Source organism: Beta vulgaris, chromosome 6, assembly GCF_026745355.1.
Source record: "Beta vulgaris subsp. vulgaris cultivar EL10 chromosome 6, EL10.2, whole genome shotgun sequence".
Lineage (NCBI taxonomy): Eukaryota > Viridiplantae > Streptophyta > Magnoliopsida > Caryophyllales > Amaranthaceae > Beta > Beta vulgaris.
The window spans coordinates 15,162,702-15,175,522 of record NC_079207.1 but is presented as its reverse complement, the minus strand read 5'-3'; the positions used below and the strand labels follow the sequence as shown (position 1 = coordinate 15,175,522).

The 12,821-nt window shown below is 38.6% G+C and overlaps 1 protein-coding gene across 1 annotated transcript; it reads left to right on the top strand.

Annotated features, from left to right (window-relative positions):
• Positions 1–2,818: 2,818 nt before the first annotated feature.
• Positions 2,819–5,311, top strand: LOC104884703 (anthocyanidin 3-O-glucosyltransferase 5). The gene has a single exon (XM_010669390.4). The coding sequence runs from the start codon at positions 3,905–3,907 to the stop codon at positions 5,309–5,311; it is 1,407 nt and encodes a 468-aa protein (XP_010667692.1). The 5' UTR covers positions 2,819–3,904.
• The last annotated feature ends 7,510 nt before the right edge of the window (positions 5,312–12,821 follow it).

Sequence of the window (12,821 nt, the reverse complement as noted above, 5' to 3'; positions counted from 1 at the left end):
ATCCTTGACTTTGGCCTCACACTTCTTCCCTTGGTTTTGCACTGAAGAGGATCAAAAACAACGAACTTACTGTAGTGGGATGTACAGAATCAGATTCTAAATCAGCAACATCAAGCTTAGAAAACAAAGCCTCCACAACACCAAGATCACGCATATAGCCCTTCTTCAACATCGGAATCAACTAGTTGCAGTTGATTATCCAAAATTGAAATAACTGATTGTACAATCTTCAATAGAAAATCTTCAAAACCTTCATACGTTGAATAATCCATCCTACAACACATGAATTCTTATGATTCAACCAAAATAGCTACACATAATTCTAAGTGAAATCTACAAAATATACAAAATTGTAACTAAAAATCAAAATTATGAATTATGAACATAAATACGAATTTCTCAAAATCTATGAAAATATCACTTATAATTTGAAATATTAACACATACTTCAAAGTACTGTTTTTTTTTTCTAGATAGAGAATTGAGCTAGAAATATCTTGATTGAGATGGAAATTGCAGCGTAAAATTCCAAAACTTGATATGAGAAGATCTGAGAATTCGAAATAATATGCAGCGGTGATTTGCTTACATAAAAATTGAATCAACTAGTTGTAAGTTGATTATTCATGATTGAATCAACTGATTATATTTCATTATGTGATGCATCCTCCGATAAAAATTCTTCAAACCTTCATACATTGAATAATCCATCCTACAAACATAAGTTCTGATTGTTTAACAAAAATACATGCACATACATAATTCTAAGTGAAATCTACGAAATATACAAAATTGTAACTAAAAATCGAAATTATGAAATATAAACGTAATACGAATATCTCAAAATCCAAGAAAATCTCACTTATGATTCGAAATTCTAACACATAATTCAAAGGATTGTTGATTTTCTAGAGAGAGAATTGAGCTGGAAATACCTTGATTGAGTTGGAAATTGTAGCGCGAAATTCTAAAACTTGATATGAGAAGAGAATTCAAAATAATATGCAGCGATGATTTGAGAAGAAATTATATGCAAATAATATGCAGCGATGATTTGAGAAGAAATTCTATGCAAATAATATGAAATTTTGGGTTGAGAATTCTAGATTTAATACACCGTTTTTCATTTTATGTAGAGAGAGAATGTTGAGAATTCATTGAAGCTGTATTTGGTCTTCGTTTTCTAGTTATATAGATTAATGTTTTCTCTTTTTTCTTTTTTTTTTGGTTTAGCTTGGGCGCTAAAGTGGGTTTGGGTTGGAAACCTATGTGGGCTTGGGCTAGGCTCCTAATATTAACATTATAATTAGGCGGTCTAGCCTAATAATTTGTGGAAAGAAATTGAGAATTTTGTTAAGCATGAAGATGAATTCTGTTTGGCTGATATAATTTTGGCGCAAGACTAATAAAATTTTAAATGAAACTGATTTTTTTCGTGAAGCGGGAAGATGAAATTGGCTTAAGATAAACATGGATTCTATAAAAATTTGGGAAAGAATATTTTAAAACAGCCACGTCAAATGACCAATTTATCATTCCTATTATAATTCCTCTGTGTTAATAATTAGACAAAAGCTAACGGACGTCTCGGGATGCTAGATAAGAAATATATAGTTCTATTTAATTACTCATATTTATATAAAGTAATATAATAATTTATAATTCCAATGCAATGCATTTAAATGCTTTGCATTGGAATTAAATGTTTTTCCCTTTCCTTTTGAAAAACATTAAATGCTTTGCATTGAAATTATATACTTCATCTGTTTCTAAATAAGTGCAACATTTCTTGTTTTCACGTTTGCCAATGCATTATTTTAACCATTAATATCTTCAATTATCAATAAGTAAAAATTATAAAAAGTTGATATCAAAAAAATTCACATTCAGACGAATCTAACAAGATCCCACATGACTATGTTTTTCCTAAAATGTAAATCACCAAAGCTAATTAAAGTTCAAACTGTGAATAGTAAACACTATGCAAATGTTGCACTTATTTAGAAACGGAGGAAGTATTATTCTATTATTTTGTATAAATATGAATGATTAAGTAGAACAATACATTTCTTATTTAGCTCCCAGGGCGTCCGTTAGCGGGATCCTAATAATTATAATGTTATGACTTTTGCATTATTACTATAATTACTTTGAGTGCAAACTCGTGATTTATATATGATACAAACTTTAACATGTAATATGTTATTAGATTCATCTCAATATATAATTACAAGATTTCAATTTATAATTTTCAAAAATGAATAATTAGAGATATTAAGGTTCAAAGTTATATATTGATAAGGGTAAGAGGCTAAGAGGCAAAACATTGCAACTATTAAAAAATAGAACAAGTATAAGTGAAGTGTAAAGGGACTTGGTCTCTACCCTCTTTTACAATTATAAATATTTGAAACATATTTTAATAAATCTAAAATTTTGGTTAAAAAAAAGTAAAATATCGTTAAAGTAGGTTATAATTGTTCTTAGCTCATCATTATTCTAGGAAAGTTTAAACGTACGTATTTTCAATATTTAACTTGCTCATTTAGCTATTTAAGAGAGTAATTATTTTTCAACATAATAGTAACTATGATTAAGTAGGTTAAACGAGTTATACAAATAGCCCGTTTATTAAATAGCTCAGATTGAGGTTGAGTTTTTCAACCTATTAATTAAATGGGTTATATTTGTGCTGAGTAATTCTTGACCCATTTATTATCGGCTCGAACACAAATTTAACTCAATCCGACTTGATTCTTATGTCAACCCTAAATAACCCATAATTTTACAACGGTCATATTGATTACTTGTGGAAATAAATCCGATCAGATTTATGCTGATATTTTACCTAACTACGTGTGAATGCCATTAGTATTTGGATTCATTGAAGATTTTAGAAAATTTTTTAAATGAATAACAATTAACAAATACTAATATCTAAATTTTTTTACTGGTAATAAGAAAAACCTTGTCCAAACTCCAACCAACACCTCCTCAGTGCTCAGTCCTCGAGAATATTTATAGTACACCCGGGTGTACCATGCTCATGGTACACCCGGGTGTACCATGCTCATGGTACACCCGGGTGTACCATGCTCATGGTACACCCAAGACTATTTTCTCCAAATGAGCAAAATGCGCGAATGAGCAAATGAGTAAAATGAACAATGAGCAAATGAGCAAACATTTCTACTCATTTAAGAAAATGAGCAAATACTTTTATTACAAAATGAGCAAAATGAGCAGATGAGTAAATGAACAAATTGCCCATATGAGCAAATTTGGTGTCAAATGAGCATCTGAAATTCTAATTTATTACAAAAATACCCCCGGATGTACCATGCTCATGGTACACCCGGGTGTACCATGAGTGAACTCCTCAGTCCTCACCTTCAAAAGAAAAAAAAAAGTGTAAAATTTAGTCATATAACCTTAAGGTCACAAATCACAATAAATAAAAACTCTTAGCACTAGAATGAACGGGGTACATCTATCGATTTTTTACCATATATGTCTAGGAGTCTAGGACAGTCAGAATAGGACAATATATTTTTATTGTCTAAACCCGTAATTGTCTTAACTTTTTTTTTCTATTTGTAATTGAGGATTTTTTTTTTATCTATATAAGCCTACAAAAAAAAAAAAAAAAAAATCGAACTTGTTGTTCACATCACCTAATCTTAACCACTAAACTAAAATATTTTTTGTATTTGTTTTTGATCCATATGAGCCACGAAGGCAGTATATTCTTTGTATTTGTAATTGAAGGTTTGATATTCATTGAAATGCATACCAACATAGCAACGGCCATATCAATCTATAAGCTAAGTATAAATATGACCACACACCATAAAATTTTCTGATTATCTCCATCATACCTTTGCCTGTTCCTCCTTTAATAACCATGGTAATCTCATCAAAAACCCACGTTGCGCTCCTTGCTAGCCCGGGCTCAGGCCATTTGATCCCCGTAGTAGAGCTAGCCAAGCGCCTAGCTGCGCATCATGAACTGACCATAACCATCTTTGCCGTCACCCCTTCCGTCCACCGTGCAGAGGATGAGATATACGGCTCTGCCATTTCGTCGTGGCGCGGGGTCATCAACACCGTGATCCTCCCTACCGAAACACAAAATTTCCCATCCAAACAATCCTTCATCCCTACGCTGTTGGATATGATGAGGGATGCTCTCCCTGCCTTACGCTCCGCAATCAACGGCATGAAGAACAAACCCATTGCTCTGATTGTCGACCAATTTAGTACAGAGGCAATCAAGACGATCGCCCAAGAGTTTAACATGTTCAAGTACGTGTTCATTGCTTCTAATGCAATGTTTTTGTCCTACAATTTATATCTTCCGCACGTCGATAAAGTGGTGAACCGGGATGAACCGTTTTATATCCCTGGTTGTGAACCGATCCCGGGTGAGGATCTACTTGAACTAACCTTTATCCCCGATGAACGGCCTTACAAAGACTTCGTCCGTATGGGCTACGACATCGCCGCGGTTGATGGCATTTTGGTGAACACATGGGATGATCTTGAGGCCAAGACGCTTCTTGCATTTAAGGATTTAAGGTTCATGAAAGAAATTGCTAAAGCACCGGTTTATCCCATTGGACCTGTGGTTAGAACGGGTGAACCAAAAGGTTTAAAACCCGAGTTAATCAAATGGCTGGACCGGCAACCAAATGAGTCTGTTGTTTATGTTTCATTTGGGAGTGGTGGGACCATATCAGCTCAACAGACTATTGAATTAGCCATGGGTTTGGAGTTGAGTAAGCAACGATTTATTTGGGTGATCCGACCTCCTATAGAAAATGACAATGCAGGTTCCTTGTTTAAGTCCATGCATGGTGAGGGAGGGCTCTCTAAGTATCTGCCGGACGGATTCGTCGATCGAACACACGAGGTAGGTTTTATTGTGCCAATGTGGGCTCCTCAAGACGAGATCCTGCCCCATCGATCAATCGGAGCATTCGTTTGTCATTGTGGGTGGAATTCTACTTTGGAAAGTATTGTAAATGGGGTGCCTATTATCGCTTGGCCTCTTTATGCAGAGCAAAAAATGAATGCAACTATGCTTGTTAATAATCTTGGGATTGCAGTTCGATCTCATGTGAAACCTAGCATGGAGCTAGTGGAAAGGGGTGAGATAGCAAAAATGGTGAGAAGGGTGATGGTGGATAAGGAAGGAATAGGCATAAGAACAAGGGTCAATGAGTTGAAAGCAAGTGCAAATAAGGCCTTGAGCGAGGGTGGATCTTCTTATAACGCATTGTCCGAGGTAGTTAAAAAGATTGTGAGCTGAACATTATATTTGTGTTACTACATTCTACATAATAAGGTCATGTCATTATCCCCTTGAAGATAGTTGTTATATCATGTCTAAATTCGTTTTAATTTGCTTTTACTAAAGCCAAAAAAAATTAAGAAGATATTCGTTAGTGTTATCTCTTTGTATAATAAAAAAAAATTCACTTTGGTGGAGCAAATAAGTTCGTCTTATGTTCTATCTCTCCACCTCAGCCTCTCTCCCCCTTCCCTCCACCACCGCAGCTCCCAACCCCCTCCCCCTGCTAACCCAGCCACTTCTCCTGACGTAGGCAGATTGGCGGAAAAGTTCGAAAAGGATTTGCGACAAAAGTAAGACCTGAACTGTTTTGCGGAAAATGGGCCGACATAGTCCGATTGACTATTGTGATACCTTTTCCGAAGCACTACCCCGTGACGTATAGGCGTTTTAGGCCATCCGGGTCCGTTTAAGGCCCAAAATCAGCTTTTTAATTATTTCCGAATTTAATTATTTCCTTAATTTTGTTTTAGGGTTTTGTTGAATGTATTTAAACATTATTAGGTCAATGTTTGGAGGCAGTTTTTGACTTTAATAATATCACAGAGTTCATACTCTTTCTGGTGGATTTCGGAGTTTTTACAAATTTATCGCTTGTAAATCTGTGTTCTTGATTCGAGATTAGTGTTTGCTAATTTCCATAGTTCCGACTTCGTCAAGTGGTATCAGAGCAGGCCTTCTCCTGTCTCTTTTCATAGCTTGAAGACCATGGGAGAACCGGTGACTAGGGTAGATCTTGAAGGGGTTACCGCGGCTTTTACCACGGCCCTTACTGCATTGACCGAGCAGATGACTGCGTTGACTACGCAGATGAATAACATGCAGAACAATAACAATAGAGGAGGAGACAAGAGGGGAGAACGAAATCGAACTCCAGGGAAGAGGGGCAAACGACCTGTCGTGGTAGATAGTTCGAGTTCTGAGGAAGAAGAAGTTTATGAAGAAGAACGTAGCGAGGAAGGTAATAATTCTTTTAAGCATGATTATAGAGTAAAAGCAGATATTCCGTTGTTTTATGAAAATATGGGAGTGGAGGAATTTCTGGATTGGCAGATTGATGTCGATAGATTTTTCGAGGTTATGGAGGTTCCCCAAAATAAACATGTTAAGATGGTGGCGGTTAGGTTGAAGAGTACTGCTGTTGTTTGGTGGGATAAGTTGGTTGCACAGAGGCAAAGACAAAGGAAAGGGCCAGTTAAGACCTGACGACGCATGAAGCAATTGATGTTGGAGCGGTTTTTACCGTAGGATTATGAGCAGATTCTGTATAAGATGTATATAGAATGCGTTCAGGGGAAGAGGAGTGTGACAGAGTATACAGCAGAGTTCCTGCGATTTTCTGAGCGCAATGACTTAGGGGAATCCGAAAATCAGAAGGTGGCTCGGTATATTAGTGGACTGAAGAATTCTCTACAAGAGAAGATTGGTTTGAAAACTGTGTGGACTGTGGCAGAGGCATCCAATCTGGCGTTAAAGGCGGAGCAAATTGTGAAATCCCCTGGAAATTTCTCTTCTTTCAAAAGATACTCACCCAGAGTAACTTTGAATTTAACAGTGAAAAGGAGAAAAGTGCAGTAAACAAGGAGTCTGGGTCTGCACCAAAGGTCGGTTCGAGTAGTGCAACACAAGGAAAGGCCCCTGTACCTAAGCAGAACAACCCGTATGCCAGGCCTAGTGGGGACACTTGCTATCGTTGTAACGGCAAGGGTCATAGGTCTAATGTCTACCCAACTAGGAGAGTCACTGCAGTTTTAGAAGGAGAAGCAGATGGAGGGGAGTTTGAAGAAGAAAATGATGAGTATGCAGATGCGGAGTTTGCTGAGGAAGAGTCTGAGGATCGAGTTAACTTTGTGTTGCAGAGGGTCCTGTTAGCTTCTAAAGAGGAGGGGCAGCGTAAGAACCTGTTTAAAACTCATTGTTCTATTCAGAACAAAGTCTGTAACCTGATTGTGGACAATGGTAGTACGGAGAATTTGGTGTCCCATAAGCTAGTGGAGTATTTGAAGCTGTCCACAACACCACATGAGAAACCATACGCCTTGGGTTGGGTCAGCAAGGGGTCTAAGGTTCGAGTGACAATGACTTGCAGAGTTTAGAGATGTAAATGGATCGGGTTCGGGGCGGGTGGAGCGTCACCCGCATCCATCACCCGCATCCACCCACTTCACCCGATCCATCCATCACCCGCATCCATCTCCACCCGAATCCATCCATCCATTTGTAACCGGGTTAACGGATGGATCGGGTGATTAACGGGTGAAATCAAATATTAGGAGAAGAAAGAAAAATTACTAACAAGAACCACTAATCCATTTATTTAATTCTACTTACTATGTAAAATCGTCTCCAAATTAACTCTAATCCGCATTATTAACATAAAAATATTTTTAAAAGCCAAAATTTAAAAATTATATACTTTTTACTTTAAACGAGTGACGGTCGGGTGGTAAACGGATGATGGATCGGGTGATGGATGAAAAAATATCACCCGAACCCGACCCGCATCCATCACCCGATTATCCGTCACCCGGCTATCATCCATTTAAACCGGGTTTTTCACCCACTTAATAAACCGGGTGGAGCGGGTGGTCGGGTGATCCACTGGATATTGCCATCTCTAGCAGAGTTCCCATTTCCATAGGGAAACACTACAAAGACGAGGTAATGTGTGATGTTCTTGATATGGATGTATGTCATATTTTACTTGGTAGGCCTTGGCAGTTTGATAATGATATTATTTATCGGGGAAGGGATAATGTGCTGATGTTTACTTGGGGATCCCATAAAATTGCAATGGCTCCTGTTTTGAATTTTGATGATAAGGCTGTGGGAAAGAAAACCAGTTTCTTAGTAATGACTTATAATGATAAGGAACTTGATGATGCTGTGAAAGAAACTGAACTTTTCTGTCCGATAGTAGTTAAAGGGTTCTTAGGGGATGTAAAAGAAGAGAACCTTATTCCTGCTGAAGTTTCGGAGATATTAGAGGGCTTTAAGGAGTTGATTGCTGATGAGTTACCAAAAGAGCTACCCCCATGCGTGACATACAACACCACATTGATCTGATTCCTGGTTGTAGCCTATCGAACCTTCCCCACTATCGTATGAGTCCCAAGGAGAATGAGATCTTGAGAGAGCAGATTGAGGATTTGTTGCAAAAGGGGTTCATTCGGGAGAGTATGAGTCCATGTGCAGTTCCTGTTCTTTTAGTCCCTAAGAAGGGAAATTAGTGGCGGATGTGTGTTGACAGCAGGGCCATCAATAAGATAACTATCAAGTATCGATTCCCTATCCCTCGTTGGAAGATATGCTTGATGAATTGGCAGGATCTAAGGTGTTTTCGAAGATAGATCTGCGCAGTGGATATCATCAGATTCGTATTCGACCTGGAGATGAGTGGAAGACAGCTTTCAAGAGCAAGGAGGGGTTATATGAGTGGCTAGTCATGCCTTTTGGTTTATCTAATGCACCGAGTACTTTCATGCGTTTGATGAACCAAGTTCTTCGTCCTTTTACTGATTCTTTTGTTGTTGTTTATTTTGATGATATTCTGATTTACAGCAAGGACAAGAAAGATCACCTGGAGCATGTGGCTCAGGTGCTGCAGGTGTTGCAGGAGAATAAGTTGTACATCAATCTGAAGAAGTGCACGTTTTGTACCAGCAAATTACTCTTCCTGGGTTTTGTTGTTGGTGCCGAAGGAATTCAGGTGGATGAGGAGAAGGTGAGCGCAATATGGGATTGGCCTACACCTACATCAGTTACGAAAGTTCGTAGCTTTCATGGCCTAGCAACTTTCTACATCAGATTTATTCGGGATTTCAGTACCATAACCGCACCAATCACAGAATGTTTGAAGAAGGGGAAGTTTCAGTGAGGAGATGAGCAGGAAAAGAGTTTTTCTTTGATTAAAGCCAAACTTTGTCGTGCCCCGTATCTAGCACTCCCTGATTTTGACAAGGTGTTTCAAGTTGAATGTGATGGTGTGCAGTGGGTCGGTATTGGAGCAGTTCTGTCTCAAGAGAAAGAGGTGTGGTTATTTCAGTGAAAAGTTGAGTGATGCTAGGAAGAAGTGGAGTACGTATGACTAGGAGTTCTATGCAGTGTTTAGGGCATTGCGGCAGTGGGAGCACTATCTAGTGCAGAGGGAGTTCATTCTATTCACTGATCACCAAGCACTTAAGTTCCTCCACAGCCAGAAGGTTATCAATAAGATGCATGCTCGGTGGGTGAGTTTTCTGCAGAAATTCCCTTTTATTATACAACATAAATCTGGTGTGCAGAATAAGGTGGCAGATGCATTGAGTAGGAGAGCTTCCTTACTCATCACATTAGCTCAGGAGATTGTGGGTTTTGAGTGTTTGAAGGAGTTGTATGAGGATGATGCGGAGTTTAAGGAGTTGTAGGCAAAGTGCAGCAATGGGCAGCCTAGTGCAGATTTCCATATTCGATAGGGGTACCTTTTTAGAGGTGACCAGTTGTGCATTCCTTGTTCGTCCCTACGCGAGAAAGTGATTAGAGATCTTCATGGAGGTGGTCTTGGAGGACATTTGGGGCGGGATAAGACTATTGTTGGGTTAGAAGAGAGGTTTTATTGGCCTCACATGAGAAGGGATGCTGGTACTATAGTTCGTCGCTGTTATGTGTGTCAAGTCTCCAAAGATCAGTCTCAAAATACGGGTCTTTATATGCCATTGCCTGTTCCTGATGATATTTGGCAAGATTTGGCCATGATTTTGTGTTGGGGTTGCCTCGTACTCAACGAGGAGTGGATTCTGTTTTTGTGGGTTGATCGATTTTCGAAGATGTCTCATTTCATTGCATGTAAGAAGGCAGCTGATGCTTCGAATGTGGCTAAGCTTTTCTTTAGGGAGGTGGTCAGGCTTCATGGTGTTCCTACCTCTATCACTTCGGATAGGGACACTAAGTTTCTTAGCCATTTTTGGATAACTCTGTGGAGAATGTTTGCGACGGCACTGAACAGGAGTTCAACAGCTCATCCACAGACAGATGGGCAGACTGAAGTCACTAACAGGACGTTGGGGAATATGATTCATAGTGTCTGTGGAGATAAACCAAAGCAGTGGGATTTGGCTTTGCCTCAGGTAGAGTTTGCTTACAACAGTGCTGTGCATTCAGCCATAGGGAGATCACCCTTTTATGTGGTCTACACTTCTGTCCCTAGGCATGTGGTTGATCTGATTAAGCTTCCTAAGGGGCTGGGAGTTAGTGTGGCAGCTGGGAATATGGCAGAGGAGATTGTTGCTGTCAAGGAGGCTGTGAAGGCTAAAATGTATGCTACTGGCGACAGAAGATAAAGCTATTGTTGATATAAACACAGGCGAGTAAAGGTTTTCAGTGTGGGTGATGAGGTGATGGTGTTTTTGCGGAAGGAGAGGTTCCCTGTTGGTACCTACAATAAACTGAAACCACGCAAGTATGGGTCATTCAAAGTGACGCGCAAAATTAATGACAATGCATATGTGGTCGCTCTGCCGGATGATATGAACATTTCCAACACGTTCAATGTGGCTGACATTTATGAGTACCATGCAGATCAGGCTCTTTATGGTGATACGAACTCGGGGTCGAGTTCTTTAGAGGTAGAGGAGACTGACGTAGGCAGATTGGCGGAAAAGTTCGAAAAGGATTTGCGACAAAAGGCCTGAACTGTTTTTCGGAAAATGGGCCGACGGAGTCCGATTGACTATTGTGATACCTTTTCGGAAGCGGAACGGCCCAACGAGTCAAACACATCGCTAGGCTGTGACGTATAGGTGTTTTAGGCCATTCGGGTCCGTTTAAGGCCCGAAATCAGCTTTTTTATTATTTCCGAATTTAATTATTTCCTTAATTTTGTTTTAGGGTTTTGTTGAACGTATTTAAACATTATTAGGTCAATGTTTGGAGGCAGTTTTTGACTTTTAATAATATCACAGAGTTCATACTCTTTCTGGTGGATTCCGGAGTTTTACAGATTTATCGCTTGTAAATCTGTGTTCTTGATTCGAGATTAGTGTTTGCTAATTTCCATAGTTCCGACTGCGTCATCTCCCCTCCGCTGCAACCCCCACCATCTTAGCCCCCACCCCTCCGCCTCAATTTCCCGTAGCAATATTCAATGCATCGCGCGGTTCCAAATGAAAGAGAGAGATCTGAGTGTTGATTTTACGACGGATTTTCAGATCACTCAGATGTGGGTTGAATTTTCGCGACAATCAAATAGTTGATTTTTCGATTTTGCGTTGAAACATGATTGAATATGGATTTATTTTTAAAAAAATAATGGTGAGGGTGGTGGTTGTTATTGTTAAGAGCTGCGGTGCGAGGAAGGGAAGGGTGCAGGGGAGGGTAGGGGGAGGTTGGTGGGTTAGGGTTAGGTTAATTAGGGTTGGTGTTTGGCGATCAGGTCAATTAGGCATTAAGGGTTAGAGTTAGGGTTAGGGGTTAGAGTTAGGATTAGGGGATAATAGTGGTAAAATTATAAATGAAGCTAACGGCGACTTAACGTCTGTTAACAAAAAAAGGTAGATAGTGCACAGTTTGAAAACTCATGGGTATATGGTGAATATTTGAAACATTGAGGGTATATGGTGAATTTCGTGATTTGTCGGGAGTATTTGGTGAAGAAACCGTACTATATTTAGGGCCCAAATTTATATTTACATATGGGCCTCAAAAATTTTAAGACGGCCTTGATTTCCAAATTGGATACGCAACCCTTAAATTATAAGTAAAATGATTTTACAAACATTTTTTTATAAAATCGTTACCAAATTCGATTGGGTATTTGTTAACACCCCTTGGCTACTAGGTAATAAATTATATGTATCTCAGATTTTAATCGAGTTAGCTCTCTCCTTTCTGGGTTGAATAGGTTTAGTCAATGGCATCGAGCTTAATTGAATACCGACCACGCAAATTTAAACTTAATTAATTTACTTATGTATGCATGATCGTGTCAATATTATTTTTTTATCCATATGAGCTACGAAGGCAGATCGTGACAAGATTGTATTACACCCCAGTCAGCCTCATCAATAGATCTATCTAATATTGAAAGAAGATGAGTGTTTCATCAGCCCGTTAATGTGAGCAACTCATAATTCGTCCAATTTCATTCATAAATTCTTTTTTCAAAAATGGTGTGGCGCGGGAGGAAGAAGCTAAGATTTTTGATACTCGAAAAGAATGACTAGTTTCTTTGGTTTAATTTCAGTTTTGGCAAAATATAATATATGGATTTTTTTTTTTTTGTTCGAGAGAGTTAAAAGGACAATTGATGTAGAAGGGATTAGAACCTAGGTCTTGGCCTTTGAGTGCCACCTCCCAATACTTTAACCAATGAAACTACTTTGGATCCACTTAATATATGTTTTATGTTATAATTTCAATCCAAATTCCAATGGATAAGTATTAAGAAATACTTTTTATGAAAAAAATAGGAAAATTGGATTTTAATAATCCA

What these genes read in the sequence shown, in the direction of transcription:
- LOC104884703 (XM_010669390.4), top strand. Translation starts at nt 3,905, where the DNA reads ATGGTAATCTCATCAAAAACCCACGTTGCGCTCCTTGCTAGCCCGGGC.